The 25920-nt window shown below is 34.7% G+C and overlaps 3 protein-coding genes across 5 annotated transcripts; all 3 read left to right on the top strand.

Moving 5' to 3' along the window:
• The first annotated feature begins 6257 nt into the window (after positions 1–6257).
• Positions 6258–13245, top strand: CCC1 (cation-chloride co-transporter 1). 3 transcript variants are annotated; one of them, XM_078302291.1, is made up of 13 exons: positions 6258–6700; positions 7087–7215; positions 7571–7641; positions 7983–8074; positions 8366–8480; positions 8580–8680; positions 9097–9158; positions 9431–9679; positions 10209–10323; positions 10656–10850; positions 10977–11377; positions 11512–11673; positions 11962–13245. In XM_078302291.1, the coding sequence occupies exons 2-13, from the start codon at positions 7113–7115 to the stop codon at positions 13023–13025; spliced, it is 2730 nt and encodes a 909-aa protein (XP_078158417.1). In that variant the 5' UTR covers positions 6258–6700; positions 7087–7112; the 3' UTR covers positions 13026–13245. The 3 variants fall into 3 exon arrangements, with proteins under 3 accessions (XP_078158417.1, XP_078158416.1, XP_078158418.1); XM_078302290.1 differs by having other exon boundaries at positions 7563–7641; XM_078302292.1 differs by having other exon boundaries at positions 6562–6700; positions 7009–7215.
• A 956-nt stretch (positions 13246–14201) lies between these two features.
• On the top strand, positions 14202–23178 carry LOC144554071 (isoleucine--tRNA ligase, cytoplasmic-like). The gene is made up of 26 exons (XM_078302289.1): positions 14202–14808; positions 15153–15362; positions 15458–15579; positions 15846–16011; positions 16410–16523; positions 16868–16965; positions 17040–17118; positions 17477–17635; positions 17871–17960; positions 18048–18181; positions 18377–18536; positions 18772–18855; positions 19205–19417; positions 20363–20488; positions 20595–20732; positions 20838–20941; positions 21150–21213; positions 21329–21417; positions 21507–21648; positions 21832–21895; positions 21999–22066; positions 22202–22324; positions 22411–22476; positions 22569–22680; positions 22773–22864; positions 22943–23178. Exons 1-26 carry the CDS (start codon positions 14275–14277, stop codon positions 23039–23041), a joined length of 3450 nt encoding a protein of 1149 aa, XP_078158415.1. The 5' UTR covers positions 14202–14274; the 3' UTR covers positions 23042–23178.
• A 1456-nt stretch (positions 23179–24634) lies between these two features.
• LOC144554110 (large ribosomal subunit protein eL29z-like) lies at positions 24635–25690 on the top strand. The gene is made up of 3 exons (XM_078302357.1): positions 24635–24731; positions 24823–24940; positions 25469–25690. The coding sequence occupies exons 2-3, from the start codon at positions 24839–24841 to the stop codon at positions 25547–25549; spliced, it is 183 nt and encodes a 60-aa protein (XP_078158483.1). The 5' UTR covers positions 24635–24731; positions 24823–24838; the 3' UTR covers positions 25550–25690.
• Positions 25691–25920: the final 230 nt, after the last annotated feature.

Genomic DNA, 25920 nt, shown 5'->3' with positions numbered 1-25920 from the left:
AGGCTCGGCCTCAGACGACTGACCCGCTCCAGTCGGATGCTCAAATCCTGCTCCATCTCCAGCCACATCCTCATCAGACGACGGGCCCGCTCCACCCGGACCCGCTCCAGGCGTAGGCCGTAGTCCCCACCGTCTAGATTTAGGCATACTACATTTAAAAAAAAAAAATTAAACAGTTCAAAAAATAAAATATTATGTATATGTGTATGTGTATGCCAAAAGATAAAATATTTGATATATTTACGAAGTGATATCGTAAATTTTTATAACTTTGATTTTTATTTTTATTTTTATTTGTTTGGTGAACTATATGTATAATATACACATACACATACACTTATTTCTAGCATATTCAAAAATAATGCAGCTCATGTTCAACTAAAATACCAGGAATTTAAAATTCATAAAATCCATATACATTACTAAATAATACAGAACCGTCGAGTCCATAGAATAAGGTAACATAAAATTAATACAGCAACAACCAGTTCAAATAGCAATTATACAAACCGTTACAGTTAAAACATAAAATACTACAACAACATACAATTGGGGTCTAAGCCTTACGAGACGAGGAGCTTGCTCCCTTTTTTTCCTCACCCCGACGCACGCACGCACGCAGGACACTCCCACGTAGTGAGACGAGCGTCATTCAGCAGATCTGCATGCAGGTCCATGCAATTGGGATGAACAGCTTTGCCACATTTATAACAGAAGAACATATCCACCATATCTCCCTTCAGCTCACATAAGCAGCACTGTCCCCATCCAGGTGGAGGGACCCTGTCCACCCAGCCTTCCATCAGCATTTTTCTAATTGATGAATCAAGAGTGCTCAGAAATTCTTCATTATTTTTGGGTGAAAACAATCTTTCCAAATTCCGCATCGCGTAGGCTTCAGCCGTCCAAAAATTATTAATGAGTGCTCTTTTTGCTTCGCGTTCGGTTTCAGTTCTTCCTCTATTTTTTCCAACTTTGGGTGCCATTATAACTAGGGTTTCAAGTGACAACAATTGATTAGGAAGGCTAATTATGTGCGTAATTAAATACTAACTGTACAGTAATTGATTAGGAAGGCTAATTATGTGCGTAATTAAATACTAACTGTACAGTAATCAACGACTAATTAGAAAATAATAACAAAATATTTAAAAAATAATTGACATAAATATTTTAAAAATAATTAAAATAAATATTTTAAAAATAATTAAAATAAATATTTAAAAATTAATTAAAAGAAATATTTACAATTTTTACAAATAATTAAAAGAAATATTTAAAAAATAATTAACTAAATAACATACTTACAATTTTTAAATTTCTAAATTCAAACAACAATGTTGCATAATATAAAAAAAAATTATGATTTTCCTAAGAATATTCGGAACCATTATATTAAATGATATAATATATTAATATTTGTATTTAAGTGGTCAATCCAAGCTACAAATAGTAGGGTCCTCATATCAGATATATAAGGCTTAAAATTATAAGTATAACCAATTACAAGTGCATAAATAGAATAATAGATACATAAATAGTTATTAAAGGAGAAGCTTCCATAAACATACAATTTAACAGAGTTATGACTTATAATTCCTAATCAATTCTTACAAATTCTTAAAAATTATCAATTTTGTTCTTAAAACCCTAAACTATCAATTTGAGTTTTTATCCGTAAACCCTAACCATAAATTTTTATTAATAACCCAAATTTTAACCAATTCGACAAATTCGACCACAATTTTACAATTCTAAAGCCGATATCCAACTAATTTTATTCAAATATAGCCCAACAACAAAGTCATGGCCCCAATTCCATACAAATTCAACCAACAACAATCTTACGAACTAAACCAATTAATTTACAGATTCAACCGATTAATTTACAAAACCAACCAATTAACACAATTCATTTACAAATTTAACCAATTAACCCAAACCCTAAACCCTAATCGGGTCGCCTTCCGGGAAAATCAACAACCCGGGAAGGTCACAAGCAATTCGGAACAACCAATTCATAACGAGTTTTGATTTAGATAATTACCTGAGATAGCTTGAACACACAACGAGTCAGCGGGTTGCGGTCGGTTTCGAGATCCTTCGCTTCGCCTCCAAACCTTCCCAAAAGCACCAAATCACGATCAATGTACCACAAAGACACCCCTACGAGAGAGAGAGGGGCAAAAATATTCAAAATTGGTTAGAGAGAGAGAGAGGGAGAGTGAGGCAGAAAGAGAGAGAGAGGGAGAGAGAGAGGCAGAAGAGAGAGAGAGGGGCAGCAGAGAGAGAGAGTGCACCTGGCGGAGCCGAGCGGCGGGCGTGGCGGAGCTGGGCGGGCGTGGCGGAGCTGGGCGGGGTGGGGGGCGCGGCGCTGCGCTTTTCTTTTTTTTTTTCGTTCTGGTTCGGTAAACAGAGAAAGGAAGAAGGGGAGGGGGGGCTAACGGGTCGGGTATCTGGCAGCTTAATAAATAGTAAAAAAATTCCAAAAAATGTAAAATTTGGTCTCCAAGTAGATTATAATATAGATTAAACATCTAACGGTTTAGATTTGTTGTTTGGACATCAGAAAATAAAAAAAGCCCCGGCAGCACCTCTGGCTGAAATGCTGCCGGCAGCAATTTAGCTGTGCCCTATATATATATATATATATATAAAGAGAGAGACGAGGGATCAAGTTACAACAATTTTTGAGTTACAACAAGTATTTTATACATTTTCAAACTCCAAATCGTCGATCCAAACCGTTAGATGTGATCTCTACAATAAAATGTGCTTGGAGATCAAATTTTACATTTTTTTGAAATTTTTTTACTATTTATTAAGATAGGTACAAAAACTAATCAAATTCATACCATTGAATTTTGTACCCATCTTAATAAATAGTAAAAAAATTTCAAAAAATGTAAAATTTGGTCTCCAAGCACATTTTATTATAGAGATCACATCTAACGGTTTGGATCAACGATTTGGACTTTAAAAAAGTATAAAATGCTTGTTGTAACTCAAAAAATGTTGTAACTTGATCCCTCCTCTATATATATATATAATACTGTATTGGCAAGGCAACGGAGATTTTTTTGACCCTTATTAATTAAGGTGTAGGGGGTTTAGTCAATGATATATATATATATATGGCTCTGATGATTTGCGCGTGAAGAGATTCATTGTTTCAGTCATTCTATTTCTAATAGGAGTACACTGGACCCATCCAGTAGAGCCGCCGCTGGACATGAAGAACAATTAGTAGATTATTAGAAGATGCTTATGCTCATTCTCCTTTCTTTTAAAACTATTTCTCTTTATGGTATCAGATTAGCAATGGCTGATCCTAATCCTACTTTTAATCTCTCCAATTCAGGTATTTCTTTCCCGAATTCTGATTCTACTATCACCTCTCTCGCTCCTGTTCATCCGATCGTGATGCTCAATGTAGCAGAGAACTAATATTAATTTGGTTTAGTAATTTTCCTCAAAAAAAATATTTGGTCTAATATTGAGCTAACTCAATTTTTAATTTAGTAGAATAACATGCTAATTCACAAAAATAAAAAACAAACAATAGTCTTAATTATTTTTTTATTTTTTTTGCTAATCCAAACACATTCAAATATAGAATAGTAGTTTGAAATAATCGGTAATTCAAATTAGCACTATTATTTATTTCATCCAAACATACCCTGAGACAATGCCTTGCAAAATATTACATAATAAGGAGTCTTCTATGACTATTTAAAGAATGCCTTGTAAAAGACCACAGAATTAGGAGTCTTCTATGAATATGAATATTAAAAGGTTAAGAGCTTGATCTCCTCTTTTATCTTGAAAATAAAAAATACTTAAATTATTATGCACGAATCTTTATTTCATATACGAATTGGGCTTCACCTGACAACTTTTTAGAAATTAAATGTACTACAAGGATGACAATATTTTCTATATTATCTAGAAGTGACTTTTGAATCGGGATCAATAACTCAAAATTCAAACATTTTTATTTTTTTACAATAACACATAAAGAAATATATTAATTTTTCTTACAGCCACGAAAAATTAGACTTAAAAAATGTTAATCCGGATTATTTGTTGCAGTCTTTCTAATAAATCAAATTATATTGTATTTCATCTATTTTCAAAGAAATATATCAACATTTCTAATATTTCAATACAAAAAAATAAAAAATTATGCTTTGCAAAAAATAAAAAATAAAAAAATTCAAAGACGTGAATTTTTTCCACGGTTTGGGTACTTTTAAAATTATATCTAAAACCTGGTTATTATTATTAAAGTATTTTGCTAATTGGGTATTTTTAAAAATGTCGGAACAAAAAGAATTAATTTTGAAGATCGGTAATTTTGCCTAAAATTGCATTCATGAAAATAATAGTTGCAATTTCATTGCAAGCGAGATGAAGATGCTCTTGATATTTATATTAATAAAGTTTTACATCTTTGCAATTTGTTATTTTACATTTTTGTTCAAGGTAAGTTTTCAAACATTGTGAAATCAAAATCCCAAATATAAGAAAATATTCCTGCCTCGCGTGTTTAAAATTATGATTATTTTAATAATTTAAAAATATTAGAAATTGAGAGATTCAAATAATTTTTAATTAAGTCTCATAGATTCCAATTCTCTCTTACGGCTGATTTTTTTAGATAAAATATTAATTTAACACTTGTAATTCTAAGTTTTACAGAATATTATAGAAAATAAATAATAGTGTAGTAAAAATATTATAAGCTATTATAAATTATGCTTAAAATATAATTATATTAACAATAAAAAAATTACAATAATATATAGTATATCAAATAAATATCGAAATAATTCGCAAAGAGGGAAGAAAAGGAGAGAAATATTGAGGTTTTATAAAGGTTTGAAAGAAAGATCACTACAACTATATTCATTCATTTTTGAAAATTTTGGAGAATGTAGAATTTATAACATATTTTTGTTAGTAAGCTGTAGAAATAATGTATTTTAGTCACATAAATTGGCCATGTATAATTTGAAAATTATTTATTCATAGAATATCACTTTATTTAAATATGAGGAGGGTTCCAATACCTCATTTTTTTTCATATCTCATAATGCCTCATATTTTATATTTTTGTTTTCAAAGTTCAAATTGTCGATCCGAACTGTTCAACAAAATATTTATACTAAAATATACATGAAGATGAAATTTTATATTTTTTGGAATTTGTTTGCTATATTTTAAGATAGGTACAAAATCATTGTTTTTGAACTGTTCAAAAAACAGTAATTTTCTACCCATCTTAAAAAATAGTAAAAAGTTTCAAAAATTATAAAATTTTATCCCTAACCATATTATAAAATTCTACCCATCTTGAATGGTTCGGATCGACAATTTAGACTTTGAATATGAAAAAAATGAAGATATAAAATATGATGAGATATAAAAAAATAAGGCATTGGAACCCTCACCTTTAAATATATAGGGCGGCCATCGCATCTACAATTCTGCATGCATGGTTAACGGAATGCATATAGTTAAATCAAAATAAGGTTGTGATTTTTTTTCAAAATTGTAAAATCATTATATTTTTGAAATGAATTAATAGAATATAATGATGGCAAATTTCTACATAAAATTAATATATCTAGAAATGAGGTTGATAATATTATTTCATTCATTAGTTAAAAAATTTGTAAACATATTTCACAATATCATGGTATTTGTCATTTCAAAAAATTTAACTAAATTATTTGAGATACGGTTGGAAATCTGTTAAAATAATAAATTTTCATAGTATAGAAATTCGCAGGTAGGTCAATATTCATATTATAATCCAATCTATAATTCCATCCATTAACAACTATATCCACTTACGATACTTGTGGGTCCAATTGTCAGAGAAAGATGCATCTAAGGAGTCAGATTGGCACTACACTAACTACAGTGACGTCACTGACGTGGCAGGAAATATGAGGAACAGGGATGTTTCCAGTGGATAGAACTGGAGACGATCAAGATATCATCGTCTCGTTTACCGTTCCTCACTACCTCCCTTCGACCGGCCAATCCTTGAAGTTTTCTCCGGTCTATTCAACTCCAACCGAACCATACAATCCAAGTGTCAACCGTGCGTCCGTGACTCCGTGCCAATCATATCTATCGACTAGTTCAATGCATTACAATTACAAGCAATATTTGAATTTTCGACCAAACCAAACTGAACCGAACCATTGAATACAAAATAATTTTGGTTGAGATAAAAACCAAATAACCTACTTTTCTCGCCTTGACGCATGGTCTGATCTTTCTCTCTCTGTGTACATTGGCAAATTTGTTTCTTCGTGCCGAGGCAACTGCTTCTCTCAAGTCTCTCTCTCAGGTTCAAAATTCAAACCAAGGATCAAAATTGGCGTCTCTCTTTACTTCTCTCTTTCGTCTTCTTCCTTCCTTCCTTCCTTCCTTCTTTGAATCTGAATCTCCCAATCGGATCTGATTCGTTCTAGATTCAGAGGCAGAGAAGGAGTGCGTTTCCTTGATTGATTGATTGATTTGTTGTTATGATGGAGAATGGGAATGAGATAGAGAGTACAGATGAGGAGAGGCCACCTATTAACCCGCCACGTGGCCGGCAATACAGACCTGTCGGCTCGCACGATCGAGCCGTCATACAGATGGCATCTATGGAGCCTGGATCCACCTCTGACATCCCTCTCAGGTTTGCTGTTCTTCCATTCCATGCAAAATGCTGATCAGTAGTTCTGGTATCTGTATGAACTTTTTCAATTTTTTCAGGTTTTTCTAATAATGAAGGTACATAACAGTAAAGTAATACGAACCAAAGTACATACATTGGTTTGGTTTGAAAACCCCCTAAATAACTACTGTAAAAGATACTTGTATGCACAATAATTAAAACATGCTCTGTAGTTTGTTCATTTAGGGGTTTGATCTTTTATTAATCAAACTGTATTAAGTTATGCTGGTTCATACATATATTTTGTACTATATTTGTATTTTGAATAGAGAGACCATATTAGGTCCCCACTCAACCGGTTGACTTGGAAATGAGTTGTACTTACTCTTCAATGCTCTTCTGGCCAGTAAAATAAAGGTGGGTTCAAGTGCAGATGCACAGGAGGTTTCATCAGAGAACCATGTTTCATCTCAAACAGAATCAAAATTGGAGCTTTTCGGCTTTGACTCTCTTGTCAATATCTTGGGTCTTAAGAGGTACTTGTGAAAATATAAACTAAAGTTTCACAATTTAACTATTGTAATGCGCTTTCCCTTTTTCGCTTCTTTTGTTCTCACTAGTATATTTCTAGTAGATATTCAACTTGTTTTACATAGGAGAGTTGAAATGTTAAGATGGCACATATTGAGATTAAAATAAATATCCAACTGCCCATTTACCAATTTTTATGGCCCTTAGGAGGAAATTAAAGCATTAATCCATGTATACAATTATAATTAAGAACTCTTCTTTTCAGAAATTGTTCAAATTAAACATTAAATACCAGGCCCCTAAAAATGTATGTACCCATGTATACACATGAAATCCTAACTAGTTATGACAGTATGACAGGAGAACAAGTTGCGGCTCCTTCTAGCCCAAGAGATGGCGAGGATGTTGCAATTACCCTTGGTCGCCGCAAGGTATTATTTATTTGGCAAATTTAACCATAGTTCTTACAAAAATTCAATTCTTTTTTTGTTTAATTTCTTAATTGAGACTATTTTGAGCACAATTGAATCCATGATAAAGTCAAATAACATTGAAAGTAATGCAACCTGACCATAGGTGTGGTAGTAACATTGTCTATTCCTATCTTTCCTATTTTTTTATATTATCCTTAGAGCTTAAGAAGAAAATACAATGACATGTAACCTTAGTCTCAGAATTTGGTGCTGATTTTGTTTTATTTTGCTTCAGCCAATCATTCAAAGCTAAATAACTTCATTTTACAAAAAAAAAGTTGCTGCTTTATCGTTTCTAGGTGGCAGCTCCAAAACTCGGTACAATGATGGGTGTATTTGTACCATGCCTGCAAAATATCTTGGGGATCATATATTATATCCGGTTTTCCTGGTATGCTACAACCTCTCTGCTTTTTTTATTTTTCATACTTCAAAGGATTTATCTGGTGAAGAATTAAATATAGCCTGTCATATTTTGTCTTTTTAGATATTGGTCATCTGAAATCTATTTTTGTATTGAAACATCAGTTAATACAAAACTTTCGACAGGAACTATGGTCTGGTTCGGTGTGGAGAATTTTTTCTCTCGCGCCTTTTGTTTTTTGTTTGATTTGTGTGATGTTCTGATTTCTGTCTCTAATCTCATTTAAGCTGGAAATTGTTTATATTTTAAAATATTCAGGATTGTTGGCATGGGCGGCATTGGACAATCTTTGTTATTAGTTGCCTTTTGTGGTTCTTGTACTTTTCTGACCAGTATATCTCTAAGTGCAATTGCAACTAATGGTGCCATGAAGGTATGTATTTAATCAGGGAAAATATTTAATAAGAAATGATGCGGAAAAGTAAATAAAATGCAGATAATGTGTAAAGGCATTACATTCACACCATTGCAGGGAGGTGGGCCATACTATCTCATAGGCCGTGCTCTTGGCCCAGAAGTTGGAGTTAGTATTGGTTTATGTTTCTTTCTTGGAAATGCAGTGGCTGGAGCTATGTATGTTTTTGTTACTATTACTATTATAATTGTGCTTTCTACAATTTGTTCCTAGATTGTTTCGTTGTATGAAAAAAGTAGGTGCCATAGCATTATTGAATTACATGTTTAAAATTTTTGCATCAACAAGTGAAGTGTTCTAAGGCATTATATGTCATTTGCAAGTGATGTAAAACGTTAGTTCTTATTCAAAGAGAACAACTTTCAAGCTATAACAGCTTATTAAGCATGTAATCTAGGTAATTTGAATTTGAACGTGAAATTTTCTAAAATCTATTATGTTACTATGAATTATTAATGGAATTGAATAAGACATTTATGTACTTGATGACTACAAGATCTACCATTATGTATAACTGAAATATATATATTTTTTATCTTTATGTGATAGTATTCTCTCTAATTATCAATTTCAGGTATGTTCTTGGAGCAGTTGAAACCTTCTTAGATGCTGTGCCAGCTGCTGGTTTTTTCCAAGGTAAAAACAAATTATTAATCTGTCTTTTATAGTATCTTAGTTATATGCATCAACACATGCTAATAAGTATGGATAGGTACAAACTAGAAATAAAACAAAAAGTAAATATTAGGAGCATTTTAATACTCCGTGTAAATAAATATGTACTATTTATTGAAAAAACAAAACGAAAAATAATTGGTGGTAATTTGCACGACTTATCTTATAGACTATCTTTTCCTTGTTTAAACTAACATACTGCTTAAATGTGTTGTTTGTGCAACTCCTTGCAGAGAGTGTAACAGTGGTGAACAACACTTTGACAAACAGTTCGGCGACAACTGGCACGGCCATGATAGCAACCCCCAGCCTGCACGATCTCCAGGTCTATGGCATTATCGTGACCATCTTGCTGTGCTTTATTGTGTTTGGTGGGGTGAAAATTATAAACCGGGTTGCACCAGCTTTCCTTATACCAGTTTTGTTCTCCCTCTTTTGCATTTTCATTGGGATATTTGTTGCCCCGAGACACAATGCAGAGAGTGAGATTTTCATCCTCTTAAGAACTTATTGTTTCTTTTATTTTCATTTATGGAATTTAGACCCCTTGTCAAAATAATTGTACCTGTGGGAAATGTTTTGGGACAATGGAGAGAGAGAGAGAGAGAGAGAGAGAGAGGTAGAGGTATACTTCCAGGGTTTTTTTTTTTTTGGAAAAAAGGTAATAAGATGGATACTGTATCCTATATATTTCAGGACATGCTGCATGTTTCAGATCTAGTGAAAAAACAATAATAAAGTGACCATTTTTTTAGTTTGTTTGTCTAGTTATCTTATCTTGGTCAAGCTTATAGCCACTTAACTTTTCAAGTAAACAATTAGTGAAATTAGTACATCTTGTACTTTCTTCTTCTTTGAACATAGTTGGTAGTACGGGGACCAATATCCTGTGGACTGTGTACATGATATTTTTGGGCTTTGAGAAAAACATATGTATTGCCGTTGCACATTTCTGTCTAAAAACATAATGAAATAACCATGTACATATGTATTGCTGTTGCACAAAAATAGCTGGGATTACTGGATTGCGTGCAGCAACATTTCGAGACAATTGGAGCTCAGATTACCAACCGACTAATAATGCCGGTGTACCTGATCCTGACGGCTCCATAGATTGGGATTTCAAGTAAGTGAAAATGAAGAATATTCCCTTATTATTCTGTCTCGACATCAAAGTTTATTGCAGTTTAAAATATTCCCTGTTTATCTTGACAAGTTAATTGATTAATTATTTCTGGTTTAATTGGTAGTATGGATATATATTTATCAATATATACAGATGGTAGGACAGAGGATACATTTCAAATTATTCTAGATTTTATGTTTTGAAGCTTGCTATTTTGTGACTCAAATACCATGTACTTCAAATTTTGTGGGTAACTTGGGTGGAACTGCCCATACTTAAAAGTTAGTGAAAACACAATGGAACTAATAGGTCATACATTAAAAAATTTACAGTGCGTTAGTTGGGCTATTTTTCCCTGCCGTGACGGGTATCATGGCGGGGTCAAACCGGTCAGCATCTCTGAAAGACACACAAAGGTCCATACCAGTTGGTACGCTAGCAGCAACTCTCACTACCACCTTTATGTACTTAGTCTCGGTTCTACTGTTTGGTGCTCTCGCCACCAGAGAGGTTCTTCTCACTAACAGGTATTTATACTGTCCCTTATTTATTTTAATAATTACAGCCATGCTATCAATGTATAACTTGAGCGCAACAACTTTTTTTGAAGTAATGCACAGATAATGAGGTTTAAATTATGTACAAATTCACAGACTTCTTACTGCGACAGTGGCCTGGCCTATACCATCTGTAATTTATGTTGGGATCATCCTTTCAACTCTAGGGGCAGCCTTGCAGTCTCTGACAGGGGCCCCACGCCTCCTTGCAGCCATTGCAAATGATGATATTCTCCCTGTCTTAAACTATTTTAAGGTCTCAGAAGGTGCTGAGCCTCACCTTGCTACCCTCTTCACGGCCTTTATTTGCATTTGTTGTGTTGTCATTGGAAATCTGGACCTTATTACCCCTACTATCACCATGTTTTTCCTGTTGTGTTATTCTGGGGTAAATTTGTCATGTTTTTTGTTGGATCTGCTTGATGCCCCCAGCTGGCGCCCCAGGTGGAAGTTCCACCACTGGAGTATGTCCCTTGTTGGTGCACTACTTTGTATTGGTATGGAATTTTGCTCTCCTAGAAATATCATTTCACGTGTTCCCATATAGCCTAGCCTATACTCCTGCCTTTTTTTATACCCTCAAATTTGATAATTCATATGCTCTTTTCTTTTGTTAATTGTTTGGTGTTAGTGATAATGTTTCTGATATCGTGGGCATTTACGGTGGTGTCGCTGGCACTGGCTAGCCTGATATATTACTACGTCAGCATCAAAGGGAAAGCTGGCGATTGGGGCGACGGTTTTAAGAGTGCCTATTTCCAGCTTGCTCTCCGTAGCCTTCGCTCTCTAGGAGGTGCGTTTCCTTCTACTTTTTTGCTGGGCCCTCTTTTATACTTTCATTTTCTGAAAATATTAACTTTGTTCTTTAGCGCACACAGGAGACAGTAAAGTACTTTTCAATCAATTAAGATCAGCAATCTTTCTCTTTTAGTAGTTGTTGGGCCATACAGTAAAGTTTGATGTGTTATAAAGCGTGTGCGTGGTCTTTCTCTTCCTTTTTCCGGGTGGTCCCCAGAAATGCCCTTTCAACCTTTTTTATTTTAATATATTTTATTTATTTCCTTTTACTATCCTTCTACAGCCAACCAAGTTCACCCAAAGAACTGGTATCCTATCCCGCTGATCTTGTGCCGACCATGGGGCAAACTACCAGAGAATGTACCATGCCATCCAAAACTCGCCGACTTTGCCAATTTCATGAAGAAGAAGGGTCGTGGGATGTCTATCTTCCTCTCCATTTTAGACGGTGACTACCCCTCCCATGCCGAGGATGCCAAAACCATGTGCCACCAACTTGCCACCTACATTGAGTACAAGAAGTGTGAGGGTGTCGCTGAGATCATCGTGGCCCCCACCATGTCTGACGGCTTCCGTGGTGCTGTTCAAACCATGGGGTTAGGTAACCTCAAACCCAACATAGTGGTCATGCGATACCCCGAAATCTGGCGTAGAGAGAATCTTACGTTAATACCCTCGACTTTTGTGAGTATTATAAATGACTGCATTATTGCCAACAAGGCAGTGGTGATTGTTAAGGGACTTGACGAGTGGCCTAATGAGTACCAGAGACAGTACGGCACGATCGATTTGTATTGGATTGTAAGAGATGGCGGGTTGATGCTTTTGCTGTCTCAACTCCTCCTGACGAAAGCGAGTTTCGAGAGTTGTAAGATTCAGGTATTTTGTATTGCAGAGGAGGATACTGAGGCTGAGGAGTTGAAATCAGATGTGAAGAAATTTTTGTACGATTTAAGAATGCAAGCTGAGGTGTTTGTGGTTACAATGAGCGGGACCCAGGGGCAGGATGACTCAATTGAGGCTTTCTCTGCTGCACAGCATCGGATTGCTAGTTATTTAACTGAAATGAAGGAGACTTCCAAAGGGGGCCCACTGATGGCTGACGGGAAACAGGTAGTGGTTAACGAACAACAGGTAGATAAGTTTTTATACACCATGCTTAAATTGAATTCGACGATTTTGAGATATTCTAGGATGGCAGCAGTGGTGCTGGTTAGCCTGCCACCACCTCCTCTCAACCATCCCGCGTATTTTTACATGGAGTATATGGATTTGTTAGTAGAAAATGTGCCGAGAATGCTAATCGTCAGAGGGTATAGAAAGGATGTGGTTACATTGTTCACCTGAACAAATTTGTGTTGCATCTGTGAAAGAAATCTTGTCAGCAAATTTTGCATATACATTTTTTTTTTCTTTTCTTTTTGTGATAGGGGCAGTTGCGTAATTCGAGATGTTTTTTTTTAATATTCGATGTTATAATACCTTGTTCTTTTCACATAGAGTTCTAGGTAGTAGGATTGGCCTCTCCTGTAGTTTCTGGAATAAAATTATAGTTTTTTCAACGACTTTCTATTGTTCATAACAACTTTGTTCAATTTTTAATTTTTTTTTCCATTTTTGGTCACTATATAGTGTTTGTAGACTTTGTTCCTTTTATGGGGAATATGTATGTTTGATCTTCTCTCTTTGTTATATGTCTCATGCAGTAGAATCATGGAATTTTTCTTTTGTTATTAGATGTTGCAAACTTAGCATGTGTGCTGCATGAAGCAAAAACTGCTGTGTTAATTCTAAAAACTTGTATTTGCTAATTAATTAGTTATGTTCATTACAGACAAGAGATCCAATGCTTGTCCAATATTCGAATAATACTTTAAAAAATCATAAAAATTTGAGAATCAACCTTTCATTTAGTGCTAAAATCATTATTTAGATTTAGCACAAACCTCTCGGATTTATGTAAGGTCGACCATGTGTATCTTTTTATCTGAGAATGTCCCTGTTATTATCTTGTTATGACTTATCAAATTAAGATCCAAGTTGTGAAAGCAGATATTTGCTTTTATAAATTGAGATTGAATGAAATAAAATAAAGTAAATAAAATTGAGTATACAAGAGGAATGAGATGACCTGCCACACGAACAACAACATATGTCTCACTTCTTTTTCTCTCGCTTTTCTCTTAATTATCTTACAAGTGGACCCCACCTCATTAAATCCCCCTCCTTTTCTCTTCTTTTCTGGAGAAGGAATCAAATCCACTATAATTTTGGATTTCAAATCCTTTCTCTCTCCTTCTTCTAACCTCATGACAAGTGGCCCCCACTCCCCACTTAACCTCTCTCTCTCACTCATTGACACGCGGATCCCACCCACCTAATTCCTCCTCTCCTTCTATGTTTCTCTCTCCCACGACGACAGAGGAGAAATTGAGAAATCGTCTTTCGTGTACGATGGGACCGGCTTAGGCCTGCTAGCTGAGCCGAGCCAAGCCCATTAAAGCCCATTAGAAGGCCTAGTTTTGCAAAACCCTCCTCAGTCTCAGTCGTCTCCCTCCACTCTCCTCCTCCGTTTCGCCGCCACAACCAGAGAATAATGGACGACATTCAGGAAGGAAAAGATTTCTCCTTTCCGAAAGAAGAGGAGCGAATCCTGACCTTCTGGTCAGAGATCGATGCCTTCAAGACACAGCTTAAGCTTACCCTCGGTAAACCTGAGTACATTTTCTACGATGGTCCACCTTTTGCCACTGGGCTTCCTCACTACGGCCACATCCTCGCTGGAACCATCAAAGATGTGGTTACGCGACACCAAACCATGCGTGGTCACCATGTCACACGTCGCTTTGGTTGGGATTGTCATGGGTTACCTGTTGAATACGAGATCGACACCACATACAATATCAAATCTAGACAGGATGTGCTTGATATGGGCATTGACAAGTATAATGGGTTATGTCAAAGCATTGTGACTAAGTATGTTAAGGAATGGGAACAGGTGGTGACACGAACTGGTCGTTGGATTGATTTTCAAAATGACTACAAAACCATGGATTTGGGTTTCATGGAGAGTGTATGGTGGGTCTTTGGAAAGCTTTTTGATAAAGGCCTTGTTTACCGTGGTTTTAAGGTATCTTTTGGAGAACACTCCTTTGTTTGGTACCAATTTGGGTATGTTTGCTTGGATTGAGAATAGGCTGTTATTGAGAACAAGCTATTCGGTGTTTGGTTGGGTTGGAATAGCGAGAATAGGGAAACAAACTTGTTGGTCTTATTAGAACAAGCTATTCTCACAAAAAGTTGGAAAACTATTCTAATAAGACAAACACTAATTTTGCTATTCTAACTATTCTAATATTGCAACCAAATATACCCAATTAAGACAAACAATAGCTATTCTTGTTTTGCAACCAAACATACCCTAGTAAACCAATTTAGACAAAAATGCTAGTAAACCAATTATTTCTGTTGCAGGTTATGCCATACAGTACTGGTTGCAAGACACCTCTTTCAAACTTTGAGGCAGGACTAAATTATAAGGATGTTCCTGATCCGGCAGTGATGGTGTCGTTTCCTGTAGTCGATGATTCTGATGCTGCCGCTCTTGTGGCATGGACCACCACCCCTTGGACTTTGCCTAGCAACCTTGCTCTCTGTGTAAATCCCAATCTAACCTATGTCAAGGTTAGCTTTTTTGTACACAACAAGGTTACATATCTGAAATTCTGTACCATTCCTATGTGCTTTGAATTGTGATTTGTTCATTCCCTAAATATCAGGTCAGGGAGTCAGTTTCTAAAGCAGTATACATAGTTGCAGAATCCAGGTTATCTCAGTTGCCTGGTAGTAAATCTTCCAAAGTGATTGAAAAATTCCCTGGTTCTAAGTTGAAGGGCTTGAGGTCAGTTTTTTTTTTTTTTTTTTATCTGTTGGTCAATTTGTTTTACAATCTACTCTGTGTTTTTTTAATTTACTTTTAGATATTGCCTATTGTTCTAGAAAAATAAAATATTTATTAACTTGGTGGTACCAAATTGTTATTTTCTGTAATCTTTTGTACTTTTTTTTTATTTTTATACTTGAGCTTCCCACCATATTTTCTGCCCTGTTATTGATGCTGACTGTCTCACCTCTTATGCTGACATACTTGTTGTACTGTTTTTGTAGATATGTACCATTATTTGAGTACTTTTCAGAGTGCTCAGATGTTGCATTTCGGGTAGTTGCTGACAATTATGTCACCGAGGACAGTGGAACTGGAGTTGTCCATTGTGCACCAGCTTTTGGTGAGGATGATTACCGTGTTTGTGTCGAAAATGGCATAATTAAGAAGGTTAGGTGCTGCATAACATTGTAAACTTGAATGTTTGATGCATTATTTTTTGGTAATTTTCCCCTACTGGTACTGGACCTAAGCAGTTGATACCTGATAGCAGTCAAAAACTGTGTGAAATGAAGGTTCAATTCTGACTTTGGAATAAAAAGCAGAGAGAGAAAAAAGAACCAGGTCTTTACTGGTATCATGTGTATGTAGTCTGGAATATATTTTCTTTTTTATTTGTATTAATTTTCAATTGTCAAGTGTTCCCTTCCCCACATATATGCTCTCTTACCATGTAGTTCCATGGTTCTATTTTACTCACACTTGAAGATGCCATGCGGAGACATAGTTTGAGACCAGAAATATTTTTCCCTATTTTAATGTAATTTATCAATGTTTAAATACTACAGGGAGATGACCTTGTGGTGGCAGTTGATGGTGAAGGCCGCTTCAAGGAAAAAGTTACAGACTTTGCTGGCCGCTATGTGAAAGATGTTGATAAGGAAATTGTTAGTACTGTTAAGGCAAGTATTTCTGACAGTTAATAGTTGCAAATTTACAATTACATACATTTTTGGTATTGTTGTTGCCTTTGAGATTGTTATTCGGGTTATGCTGATGGTTATTATGCAACTGTTCCATAGAAGTAGTTTGTTCCTAAAGCATGATGAACTGTTGTTATATCATTAATTACCACTGATAAACACATATGATAACTTAGGATATATGTCTTTTCTTTATTCCGGAATTGTAAATATTTTATCGATGCAACAAGCTCGTTAAAATGCCAATTCTGGTTTTCGACCACAAAGTATACATTGTTTTGATTAACTAAAATTTTAAGGATTTTATTAAAAAATCTGTATAGGGGAAAGGAAGGCTCGTGAGTACTGGTACCATAACCCATTCTTACCCCTTTTGCTGGAGGTCTGAAACTCCTCTTATCTATATGGCTGTACCTAGCTGGTAAGTAGCTTTTTTCTCATATTCTCCATCTGTTTGGCAGAGTCACATAGATTTATTAACTTTCTCTCCTTAAGGTTTGTTGCTGTTGAAAAGATTAAAGATCAGTTGCTAGAATGCAACAAGCAGACATACTGGGTTCCTGACTATGTTAAGGTATGATATAACTTTTGTTATGATCATCAATTTATTTATAATTTTTGTTCAGATTTGTACACTTTCTCATGCATGTCAAGTGGACATAAATTTAGCTTTTTAGATTGATGTCTTTTCTTTTCCTGTAAGCTTCTTAGTTTCATATTGATATCGACTACTGCCTAATAAGAATTTTCAATAGAGAAAACAGAGTTAAAACTGTTTTTTATTGTCCAAGTTCCATGCAAACCAAGTAAGATTAATGCAGAGCTTCTACTGTACAATACCGTAATCTAGTACCCTTTTAATATGTGTGACCTTATATTTTATCTTTTAAGATTTGAAGTTATTATCTCCTCACTTGTTTATGCACATTTAGGAAAAACGATTTCATAACTGGCTGGAAAATGCTAGAGATTGGGTCATTAGTCGAAGTCGGTTTTGGGGCACCCCTCTTCCCATTTGGGTTAGTGAAGATGGATTGGAGACTGTTGTGATGGACTCCGTTGAGAAACTTGAGAAATTATCTGGCACTAAGGTCTGAATTTTGCTTCTCAAATAATAAATTATCATATTCATCCATGCACCCCTCCAAGTCTTTATATGCACTTGATCATGGAATTTTTCTAGCTTTCAGTTTCCAATTGTGTTCTAGAATTTAGATTTACAAAAGTATTCAATGGTAGTTACATGCAAAAACATGAATTTTGGAGGTAAGAGGTGAAATGCAAATATAACTCTTTGCATATGTTTGTTTGGTCTTTCAAATTTAGGTCACTGATCTGCATCGTCACAATATTGACCATATAACAATCCCTTCTAGCCGTGGATCTCAGTATGGTGTTCTTCGCCGTGTGGATGATGTAAGTTGACCGTTTGGTTTTTACATTCACTAGTATTTTCCTAAACTATTACTTCATGGGTTTGATTTTGTTTATATATTTTTTCAGGTATTTGACTGCTGGTTTGAAAGTGGATCGATGCCTTATGCCTATATTCATTACCCTTTTGAAAATGTTGAACTTTTCGAAAAGAATTTCCCGGGCCACTTTATTGCTGAGGGCCTTGACCAAACTCGTGGATGGTTTGTTCTATTTTTTGTGCTTTTTCTATAATCAGTGCTCTATAGAACTAACGTAAGCTAAAAGGGTTCACAATGTAACTGGCTATATAATTGAGTTTGCTAGATATTGACCGATTAAATCAAGTACAGGAACGTTTAAATTTTTTTTAAGAATTTTCTTTTCTTAACTATGGCTCTTTAATTGTATTGGTGTAGGTTTTATACTTTGATGGTGCTCTCTACTGCCCTGTTTGGTAAACCAGCATTTAGAAATCTCATTTGCAACGGCCTTGTGTTGGCTGAAGATGGCAAGAAAATGAGTAAAAGGTTGAAAAATTATCCTTCCCCTATGGAAGTCATTGGTGACTATGGTGCGGTAAGTTGCATGTTTTATTATTTTTGTCTTATCTTGTTGTTAGGTTAACGGCTTCAGGTTACCTAATACTAAATTATTTGTAGTTTAAAGCTAATTTTGCACATCAGTTTTGGTTTACAAAATTACAGTTGCACCATGATTAAAGTATGGGAATGAGATGTTAATCAAAATACAAGTTTCTTGTAAGCATAAATTCTATGGTTGTTAATTAAAAATTTAAACTTTTTGCATGCAGGATGCACTAAGGCTGTACCTGATCAATTCCCCAGTTGTACGTGCAGAGCCTTTGCGATTCAAAAAAGAGGGCGTTTATAGTGTTGTATGTACCTTATAGATCATTCCTGCAAGTTTTTTTTTAATATTATTTGCTCAACTATATATTGGATTTTGCATAAAACTTCCATCACCTATTAGTTTTGCAAAAGAACACTCATAACTACCATGACGGAAATAATAAGACTTGACTACCCTGACTTAAATGCAGTGTTCCGGCTTTTTTCTTTGTCTAGAGCAATCAAGTATTCCTTTGGAATATTTTTGTCCATTTGAAAATGTTTTGTGCAAATACCAAAAATCATTGATTTTGAGCAAATAAGGATAAACAATACTGAAGTTCATAAAAATAAATAATAAGCATGTTAATTCTATCTCCAATTGACTTTTCCTAGGTGAAAGACGTGTTCCTTCCATGGTATAATGCATACCGGTTCCTCATTCAAAATGCAAAGAGGCTCGAAGTAGAGGGGCTTTCACCTTTTTCTCCATTGGATGTTGCTGCACTTATAAAATCTTCAAATGTGCTTGATCAATGGATCAACTCAGCAACTGGGAGTCTTGTTAGTTTTGTTCGTCAGGAAATGGATGCTTATCGCCTCTATACGGTAAAATATCAGCAAATGAGCATATAAAATTTTGCAAATATAGGTGTTAAATTCAGCCAGTTTCAATCAAGTATGTGCACTCAAAGTCACCAATAATGTTGGTAAATATAGTTAGATGGCAGTGAAATTCAAGTTATCAATAATCATTATACAAAATGTTCCGTCTCATTACCTCATATCACAAAGTAGTCAATTATAGCAAGAGAGAGACTTTTCAACAAAAAGTAGGTGGGTGTTGCATTTGGATTTTGGGGGGTGGGGTAGGACTTGTGAGTGATGAAGATGGATGGCCATGATGCATTTAAATATTAAATCAAATTTAACATATTTAATGGTCCAGATCGTCTCTGAAAAGATGTCTTGTAGTTTTAAAAGATTGCTCCTATTAGGAGTGAAGAAGTGTGATAAGACCACCATATGCCCACTTTAATTATGAATGTTCTAATTAAAGCCTTCTCATTCTATTATGCTTAAAATTTGTTTGGTGAAGTGGTTCTTTCACAAATAAAAAGGTTTTCTGTAATTTCTGTTGTAGAGTGTCTGTTTTGTCCACAAAAGATGGATGTCATGCATTAATGTAATTTCTTCAAAATTCTTGAATGCCATTGGGAAGTTTTTAGTTTTCACTGTTATTTCTGCAGTTAGAAGCAATTTCATGTATGACCCTGGAAACTAGTGCCATGTTTGCCCATTGGGAATTAGAAATATCATGCATGCACTTTAAAACACAACATGTCTACTCCATTTAATTAAAGAATATGCCGAATTATTCCTTATTCCTAAATGATTTGTCTCTACATGGAGTAAAAGACGGTAATTTTGGGTTCTTAGTAAAGGGATGTAGAAGATCTACACTTTGTTTTAGAGAATTGGTAGATATTATCTTTAATGGAATATACATAGTGCACACGAGTATTTCTAATAGTCAATCTCTTCAAATTTTAGGTCGTGCCGTATCTTCTCAAGTTCATTGACAATTTAACAAACATATATGTGCGCTTTAACCGTAAGAGGCTAAAAGGCCGAACTGGAGAAGAGGATTGTAGGGTTTCACTTTCGACTCTTTACCATGTAAGCAATCACTATGTCTTTAACTTTACATCAATAAAACTGTTGGGCTACTTTAATGTTATTCTTGTATAAAATGCTGAGTGTTCCTTGTTTGTTTTGGATGTAGGTGCTTTTAACGACTTGTAAAGCAATGGCACCTTTTACGCCATTCTTCACAGAAGTTTTATATCAGAACTTGAGAAAGGTTTCAGATGGTTCAGAGGAGAGCATTCATTATTGTAGTTTCCCTTCAACTACTGGCCAGGTAATCAGTAGTTGGTTTCAAGATATTATTTTCTTATATAAACACACCCAGCTTTTCGCTTTTCTCTCTTCTAATCTGTGAAATTACCTTTTTGGATGTTTTTAGAGAGATGAGCGCATTGAACAAAGTGTTACAAGAATGATGACTGTCATTGATCTTGCACGGAATATTAGAGAAAGACATAACAAGCCTCTTAAAAGCCCGCTCAAGTATGTGCCCATTTATTCCAACTCCTGTGCTCAGTACTTAACAAAATTCAGGGACTTTTGATTTGCATAATTCATAAGAGGTCCTTCATTGTTCGTTGAGACAACTGTTGTGGGATAAGAATTTTAACAAGTTCTTTGATAATTGATGAATCTCTGTTTCTTTTTTCTTTTCTTTTTTTCTTTTTTTTTCTTTTCTTTTTATCCACAGGGAAATGGTTGTGGTGCATCCTGACAATGACTTCCTTGAAGACATTACTGGGAAATTAAAAGAGGTGCTTGTCTTTAGTCTGATTTAGTTCATTCACCGCTCTAGTTTCGTAACTTTAGCAACGAAGCATCATCATCTTGATACAATTGAAAAGAACATGATTGACTGTTTATTTGTAGTATGTTATGGAGGAGATGAATGTTAAATCAGTGGTCCCTTGTAACGATCAATTGAAGTATGCTTCTCTACGTGCTGAGCCTAATTTCAGGTACTTCAACAGTCACTAGAACTCAAAGAGCATGTAGCATGTTAAGTATGATTTTCCTTTCCTTGAGTGATTTTTTTCTCTCCTCTTAGCGTGCTAGGTAAAAGACTCGGGAGAAATATGGGAGTGGTTGCAAAGAAGGTAAAGGAAATGTCCCTTGATGATATCTTAGCTTTTGAGAAATCTGGAGAGGTGGTCATATCTGGGCATAGTCTGAAGCTTTCAGATATCAAGGTATATAAACATTTACAGAAAAAGTGGCATGATCAAATATTGTAAAACACAAAAATTCGGTAAATTCATGTGTTGATTTTACACGTGTTAAACATCTGAAATTAATGTTAAGGGCAGCCAAAAGGCATTTAAGTATATTTCAACATTACAACACCACCTGTGAAATTCTTTGTTAACTTCCAGGTTGTTCGTCAATTCAAAAGACCTGATAATGTTTCTGAGAATGAAATTGATGCTGCTGGAGATGGTAATTGTTTCTGTACATTTTGCCTTGTTTGTCCGTTTGTACATTTTGCCTTGCTTGTAATATGAGTTTAGAAAATTCATTTTTGTCGATTTCTTTTATCCAGGTGATGTCCTTGTCATATTGGATCTACGGGCGGATGCTTCATTGTTTGAAGCTGGTCTGGCCCGTGAGGTAATATTATATATTAATTCTAATTGAATAAAAAGATAGGTAACTTCAAGTATTGCTTTTATGACAACAGTTTGTTTGAGTATATTATATATTGTAATTACTGATAAATTTAACAGATTTATGTTTACGTACCAGGTTGTAAATAGAATCCAGAAACTGAGGAAAAAAGCTGGGCTTGAGCCAACTGATCTGGTTGAAGTTTTTATTAAACCTCATGATGCTGATAAGGAGAGCTTGGAGAAGATACTAAACTCTCAGGTATATAAAATAAAAATATTTCGTTTTACATGTTTATATATGTTTTGGTACATTGTGTTGACTGATTTTAAATTCATATGTGACAGGTACAGTACATTACTGATGCTCTAGGCTCTCCTCTTCTCCCACACACCCTGGCATCACCAAAAGCTGTAAGTAAACTTGCAATATATATTATAGATATATATACTTTTGAAGTGTTAAGTTTCCTTTCATTAAAGTAAATTGTATTTCCTTTCATCAGGTCATCATCTGTGAAGAGGAATACACTGATGTGTGTGGCAAGTCCTTTACCATCAGCATTGCAAAGCATACTGTAGTTTTTAGGGACACTCTTATAGCTGCTGCTTGTTCAGGTATAATATTAACTGGTAAATTTATTTGATCTAAATGAAATTATAGGTTGTATTGGAATTGACAAAAACCAAAATGCATATTTTTAATGTAGGAAATGAAGAGCATGCAGAAGCAATTCGTGTTTATCTCCTTTCGAGAGATCTCCCTCGCTTGAAGTATGAGGTTCTATCAGGAAATGGCAAGGTTAGTTCTACTTGTACACCTGTGATTGTTGTATTATTATTTCCAATATTTTGTTGTATTTATATTTCCTTTTTGCAGATCAAGGTGGATTGTCTTGATAGCTACCCACCTGTTGAGCTTCAAGTTGGAAAACATTTTTTCTTGAATGTTGCTGAATCTTATTTATCAACAGCTTAGTTCTACACCGGTTGAGCTGCAATTTTTTTTGAAATTTTGATTGTCTATTATTTCTTTTTTGTTGTTTATTGATATTGTAATACAGCCAAAAAAAATGATTTTGAAGGAATGAATATAAAGTGGTTTTTGTCTTTGAAGGAATTCGCCTTAGAGATTATGTGCCAAAAAGCATTTTACCAATAAATGGTGATGAAATTAAGTAAAGAAGATTAACAATGAAAAAGGTAACTGTTCTATAAACAAATTGATTATGCACAAATTTATCTAAGATCCTAAAACTATTAGTGAATAATTAACACAAAAAAAAACTAAGATGCTGCTGCTTCTACACAAACAATTCATTTTCCATATTGCCCTTCTCTTCAACCTTGCTGAGAAAATTGTTCTTCCGCAAACTGCCTTTGGAAAACAAATAGAAATCAAAAGAAAGGCTGAAGGAGCCCCAATAATAGGCGGACTATTGGTATTACAGTAAGATTGTGGTGGTATAACCAGTTTATGGTAATATATTACAATTAAAAATTTAAAATCCATTCACAATGTAAATTTAAATATTAAATAAAATAAGTAAATGAAGTTGCTTCGACAATCTTGACGGTAATAATATATGAAAATTAAATTGAATTCTAACATTTCTCATTCATGATATCTTGTAACCTTTTTACTTTTAACATGTGATTAACAAATTAAGTCCAAAATGGTTCGTCAGCAGCCGAAAAAGGTGGAGAGAAGTTGTCAAAAATTAGAACAGAGTCTGAGAAGTAAGTCCAGAAGCTGTAAAAAAAAATCCATCCACTTTATTTGTGCGCTCGCTTTAATATTTGCGAGTTCATTTTATTTTCAGTGCGCTTGTATCTTAAAACAAATCAAAAACAATTGAAGGGAGGGTTGAGATTGTATGTTAGCTCACGCATATCATCAAACACTTCGAGTGCGTGACATGGAAAATTAGGAGGATAGTCCAAAATAAAATGTGTATTCAAAGTTTTATCTTTAATTATCAAAGGTGCATTTTTTTTAAAATATGATTAACAAATTAAGGACATAAGTCCATGAAAATTAAATATTGTATATTAATTAGAACAAAAAAAATGTTGCAAAATCTAATTGAAGAACTAAAAAATTTGAATAAGTAAATTTAAGGATCAAGCTGACATATTTAATTAGAACCAAACATGAAATTAATTCTTGAAAATTGTAAAGGCTATGAATTGTGCTCTATATTTCAATTGCTCAGTTTAGAATTTTCAGAGAACCAAAAATGAGGGATAAAGATATTGACAGATCGGTATTTACTTCATGCAGAACATAAGTCATGTGTAGGGCTGTTGTGAATCTGATGTCTGTGCGCTGCATGAATAAAAACTTCATTGTCAATATAATCCCATAAGAGAGCAGCGCTCCAGTTCTCAGGGCATAACGGTAATTCCCTCATAAAAATATTGGCAAATTAGTTTTTACTCCATGCAGCAGATAAGTCATGTGTAGGAATAGGATTCTTTTGAATCTGTTGTCTTTGCGCTGCATGAATAAAAGCTTCGTTGTCAATATTATCCCGGAAGAGAGCAGCGCTCCAATTCCAAGGGCATAACGGTAATTCCATCATAAAAGGCATATACCTATAAAAAACCCATCCCTCCAGTTTTCCAAAACCCTAATCAGATTTCTCTCTCATCGACGCCGCCTCTAGGTTTGCTCTCTCTTTTCTCTCCTCTCCATTTTCCTCCCATAGCAACAGCATAGATCTCTAATTTGTTATTGTTCGATTGTTGAAATTGAAGGTGAAGAAGAAGAGCAATGGCGAAGTCGAAGAATCACACCGCGCACAACCAGTCTTACAAGGCGCACAGGAACGGCATCAAGAAGCCCAAGCGCCATCGCCAGACCTCCACCAAAGGGGTAATCTAATCTAATCTTATCTTGTTACTTGAATAGTTTTAATTTGAATTCAAGTGTTTTTAATTTTGAATTCAATTTCTTTCTGATAAAATCAAAGGATAGAGTAGGAAATCTTGGTAACATACCAGTATATACCAGGTTGAACTGATTTCTTATGTACTGAACGTAGTTCTCTGGTACTGATCTACTGTTAGGGATCCAATTTCTAATTGTTTATTGAAATGTTATCAACTATTATTATTGTTTTTGTACAGTTGTAGTAATTCATACCTGTTTCCTGCTCAAATTGAAAGCTACATGCTATATTTTGCTAAATACCAGAATAAAATTTTATTGGTTTATACAGAAAAACACTGTTATGACATGCATCATTATTTCTAAATTTATCAACCTGTATGGAATTCATTAGTCTAGATTTAAACTAATGTTGTAGCATTTTCATTGTGTGTTTTTGGTACAGTGGTACCAAGTGATTGGTACCTGTTTAAGGACCTCTTGATTAAAATTGTGTATGGTATTGATTTACAGATGGACCCAAAGTTCCTACGCAACCAGAGGTATGCTAAGAAGCACAACAAGAGGCCTGGAGCTGTTGAAGCTGAAGAGTAAAGAGACAGTTTTGGTGTCTTTTTCAAAATTGTGCCTGTTTAATTTTGATTTATTACAAGTTTAATTAGGCTATCCTCATGAAGTAGAATGAACCTTGTTACATTTTGAAACTCTCAAGTGCCAGAATTCTGTTTTGTTTGATTGCCGGTTTTTGTGTGTTTGTTCTGTCAAGTAATATTTAGATAATCCTCTGCTGATTGCAATCCAGTTTAGTAGTTTCAACAAGTTTGTTCTGGTACCAGTGGTAAATGAGTTCACAGTAGATCTATCTCTGTGGATTATGCTTTGGGTCTTTGAGATTTGTGCCAGATTTAGATGAACAATCATCTCATTTTATCAGTTTACATGAAGGAATCTGAATTCCATTATTG

The sequence above is a fragment of the Carex rostrata genome, chromosome 5 (assembly GCF_964058835.1).
Source record: "Carex rostrata chromosome 5, lpCarRost1.2, whole genome shotgun sequence".
Taxonomy (NCBI): domain Eukaryota; kingdom Viridiplantae; phylum Streptophyta; class Magnoliopsida; order Poales; family Cyperaceae; genus Carex; species Carex rostrata.
Note: the sequence above shows the minus strand (reverse complement) of the source record. Positions and strands in the feature narration are given on the sequence as shown.

What these genes read in the sequence shown, in the direction of transcription:
- LOC144554071 (XM_078302289.1), top strand. Translation starts at nt 14,275, where the DNA reads ATGGACGACATTCAGGAAGGAAAAGATTTCTCCTTTCCGAAAGAAGAG. An exon ending in AGAAATTATCTGGCACTAAG is followed by an intron (nt 17,636 to 17,870) that starts GTCTGAATTTTG and finishes TTTCAAATTTAG; the next exon opens with GTCACTGATCTGCATCGTCA. An exon ending in TATAGCTGCTGCTTGTTCAG is followed by an intron (nt 22,681 to 22,772) that starts GTATAATATTAA and finishes TTTTTAATGTAG; the next exon opens with GAAATGAAGAGCATGCAGAA.
- CCC1 (XM_078302290.1), top strand. Translation starts at nt 6,543, where the DNA reads ATGATGGAGAATGGGAATGAGATAGAGAGTACAGATGAGGAGAGGCCA. An exon ending in TATTATATCCGGTTTTCCTG is followed by an intron (nt 8,075 to 8,365) that starts GTATGCTACAAC and finishes TAAAATATTCAG; the next exon opens with GATTGTTGGCATGGGCGGCA. An exon ending in TAGCCTTCGCTCTCTAGGAG is followed by an intron (nt 11,674 to 11,961) that starts GTGCGTTTCCTT and finishes ATCCTTCTACAG; the next exon opens with CCAACCAAGTTCACCCAAAG.
- LOC144554110 (XM_078302357.1), top strand. Translation starts at nt 24,839, where the DNA reads ATGGCGAAGTCGAAGAATCACACCGCGCACAACCAGTCTTACAAGGCG. An exon ending in GCCAGACCTCCACCAAAGGG is followed by an intron (nt 24,941 to 25,468) that starts GTAATCTAATCT and finishes ATTGATTTACAG; the next exon opens with ATGGACCCAAAGTTCCTACG.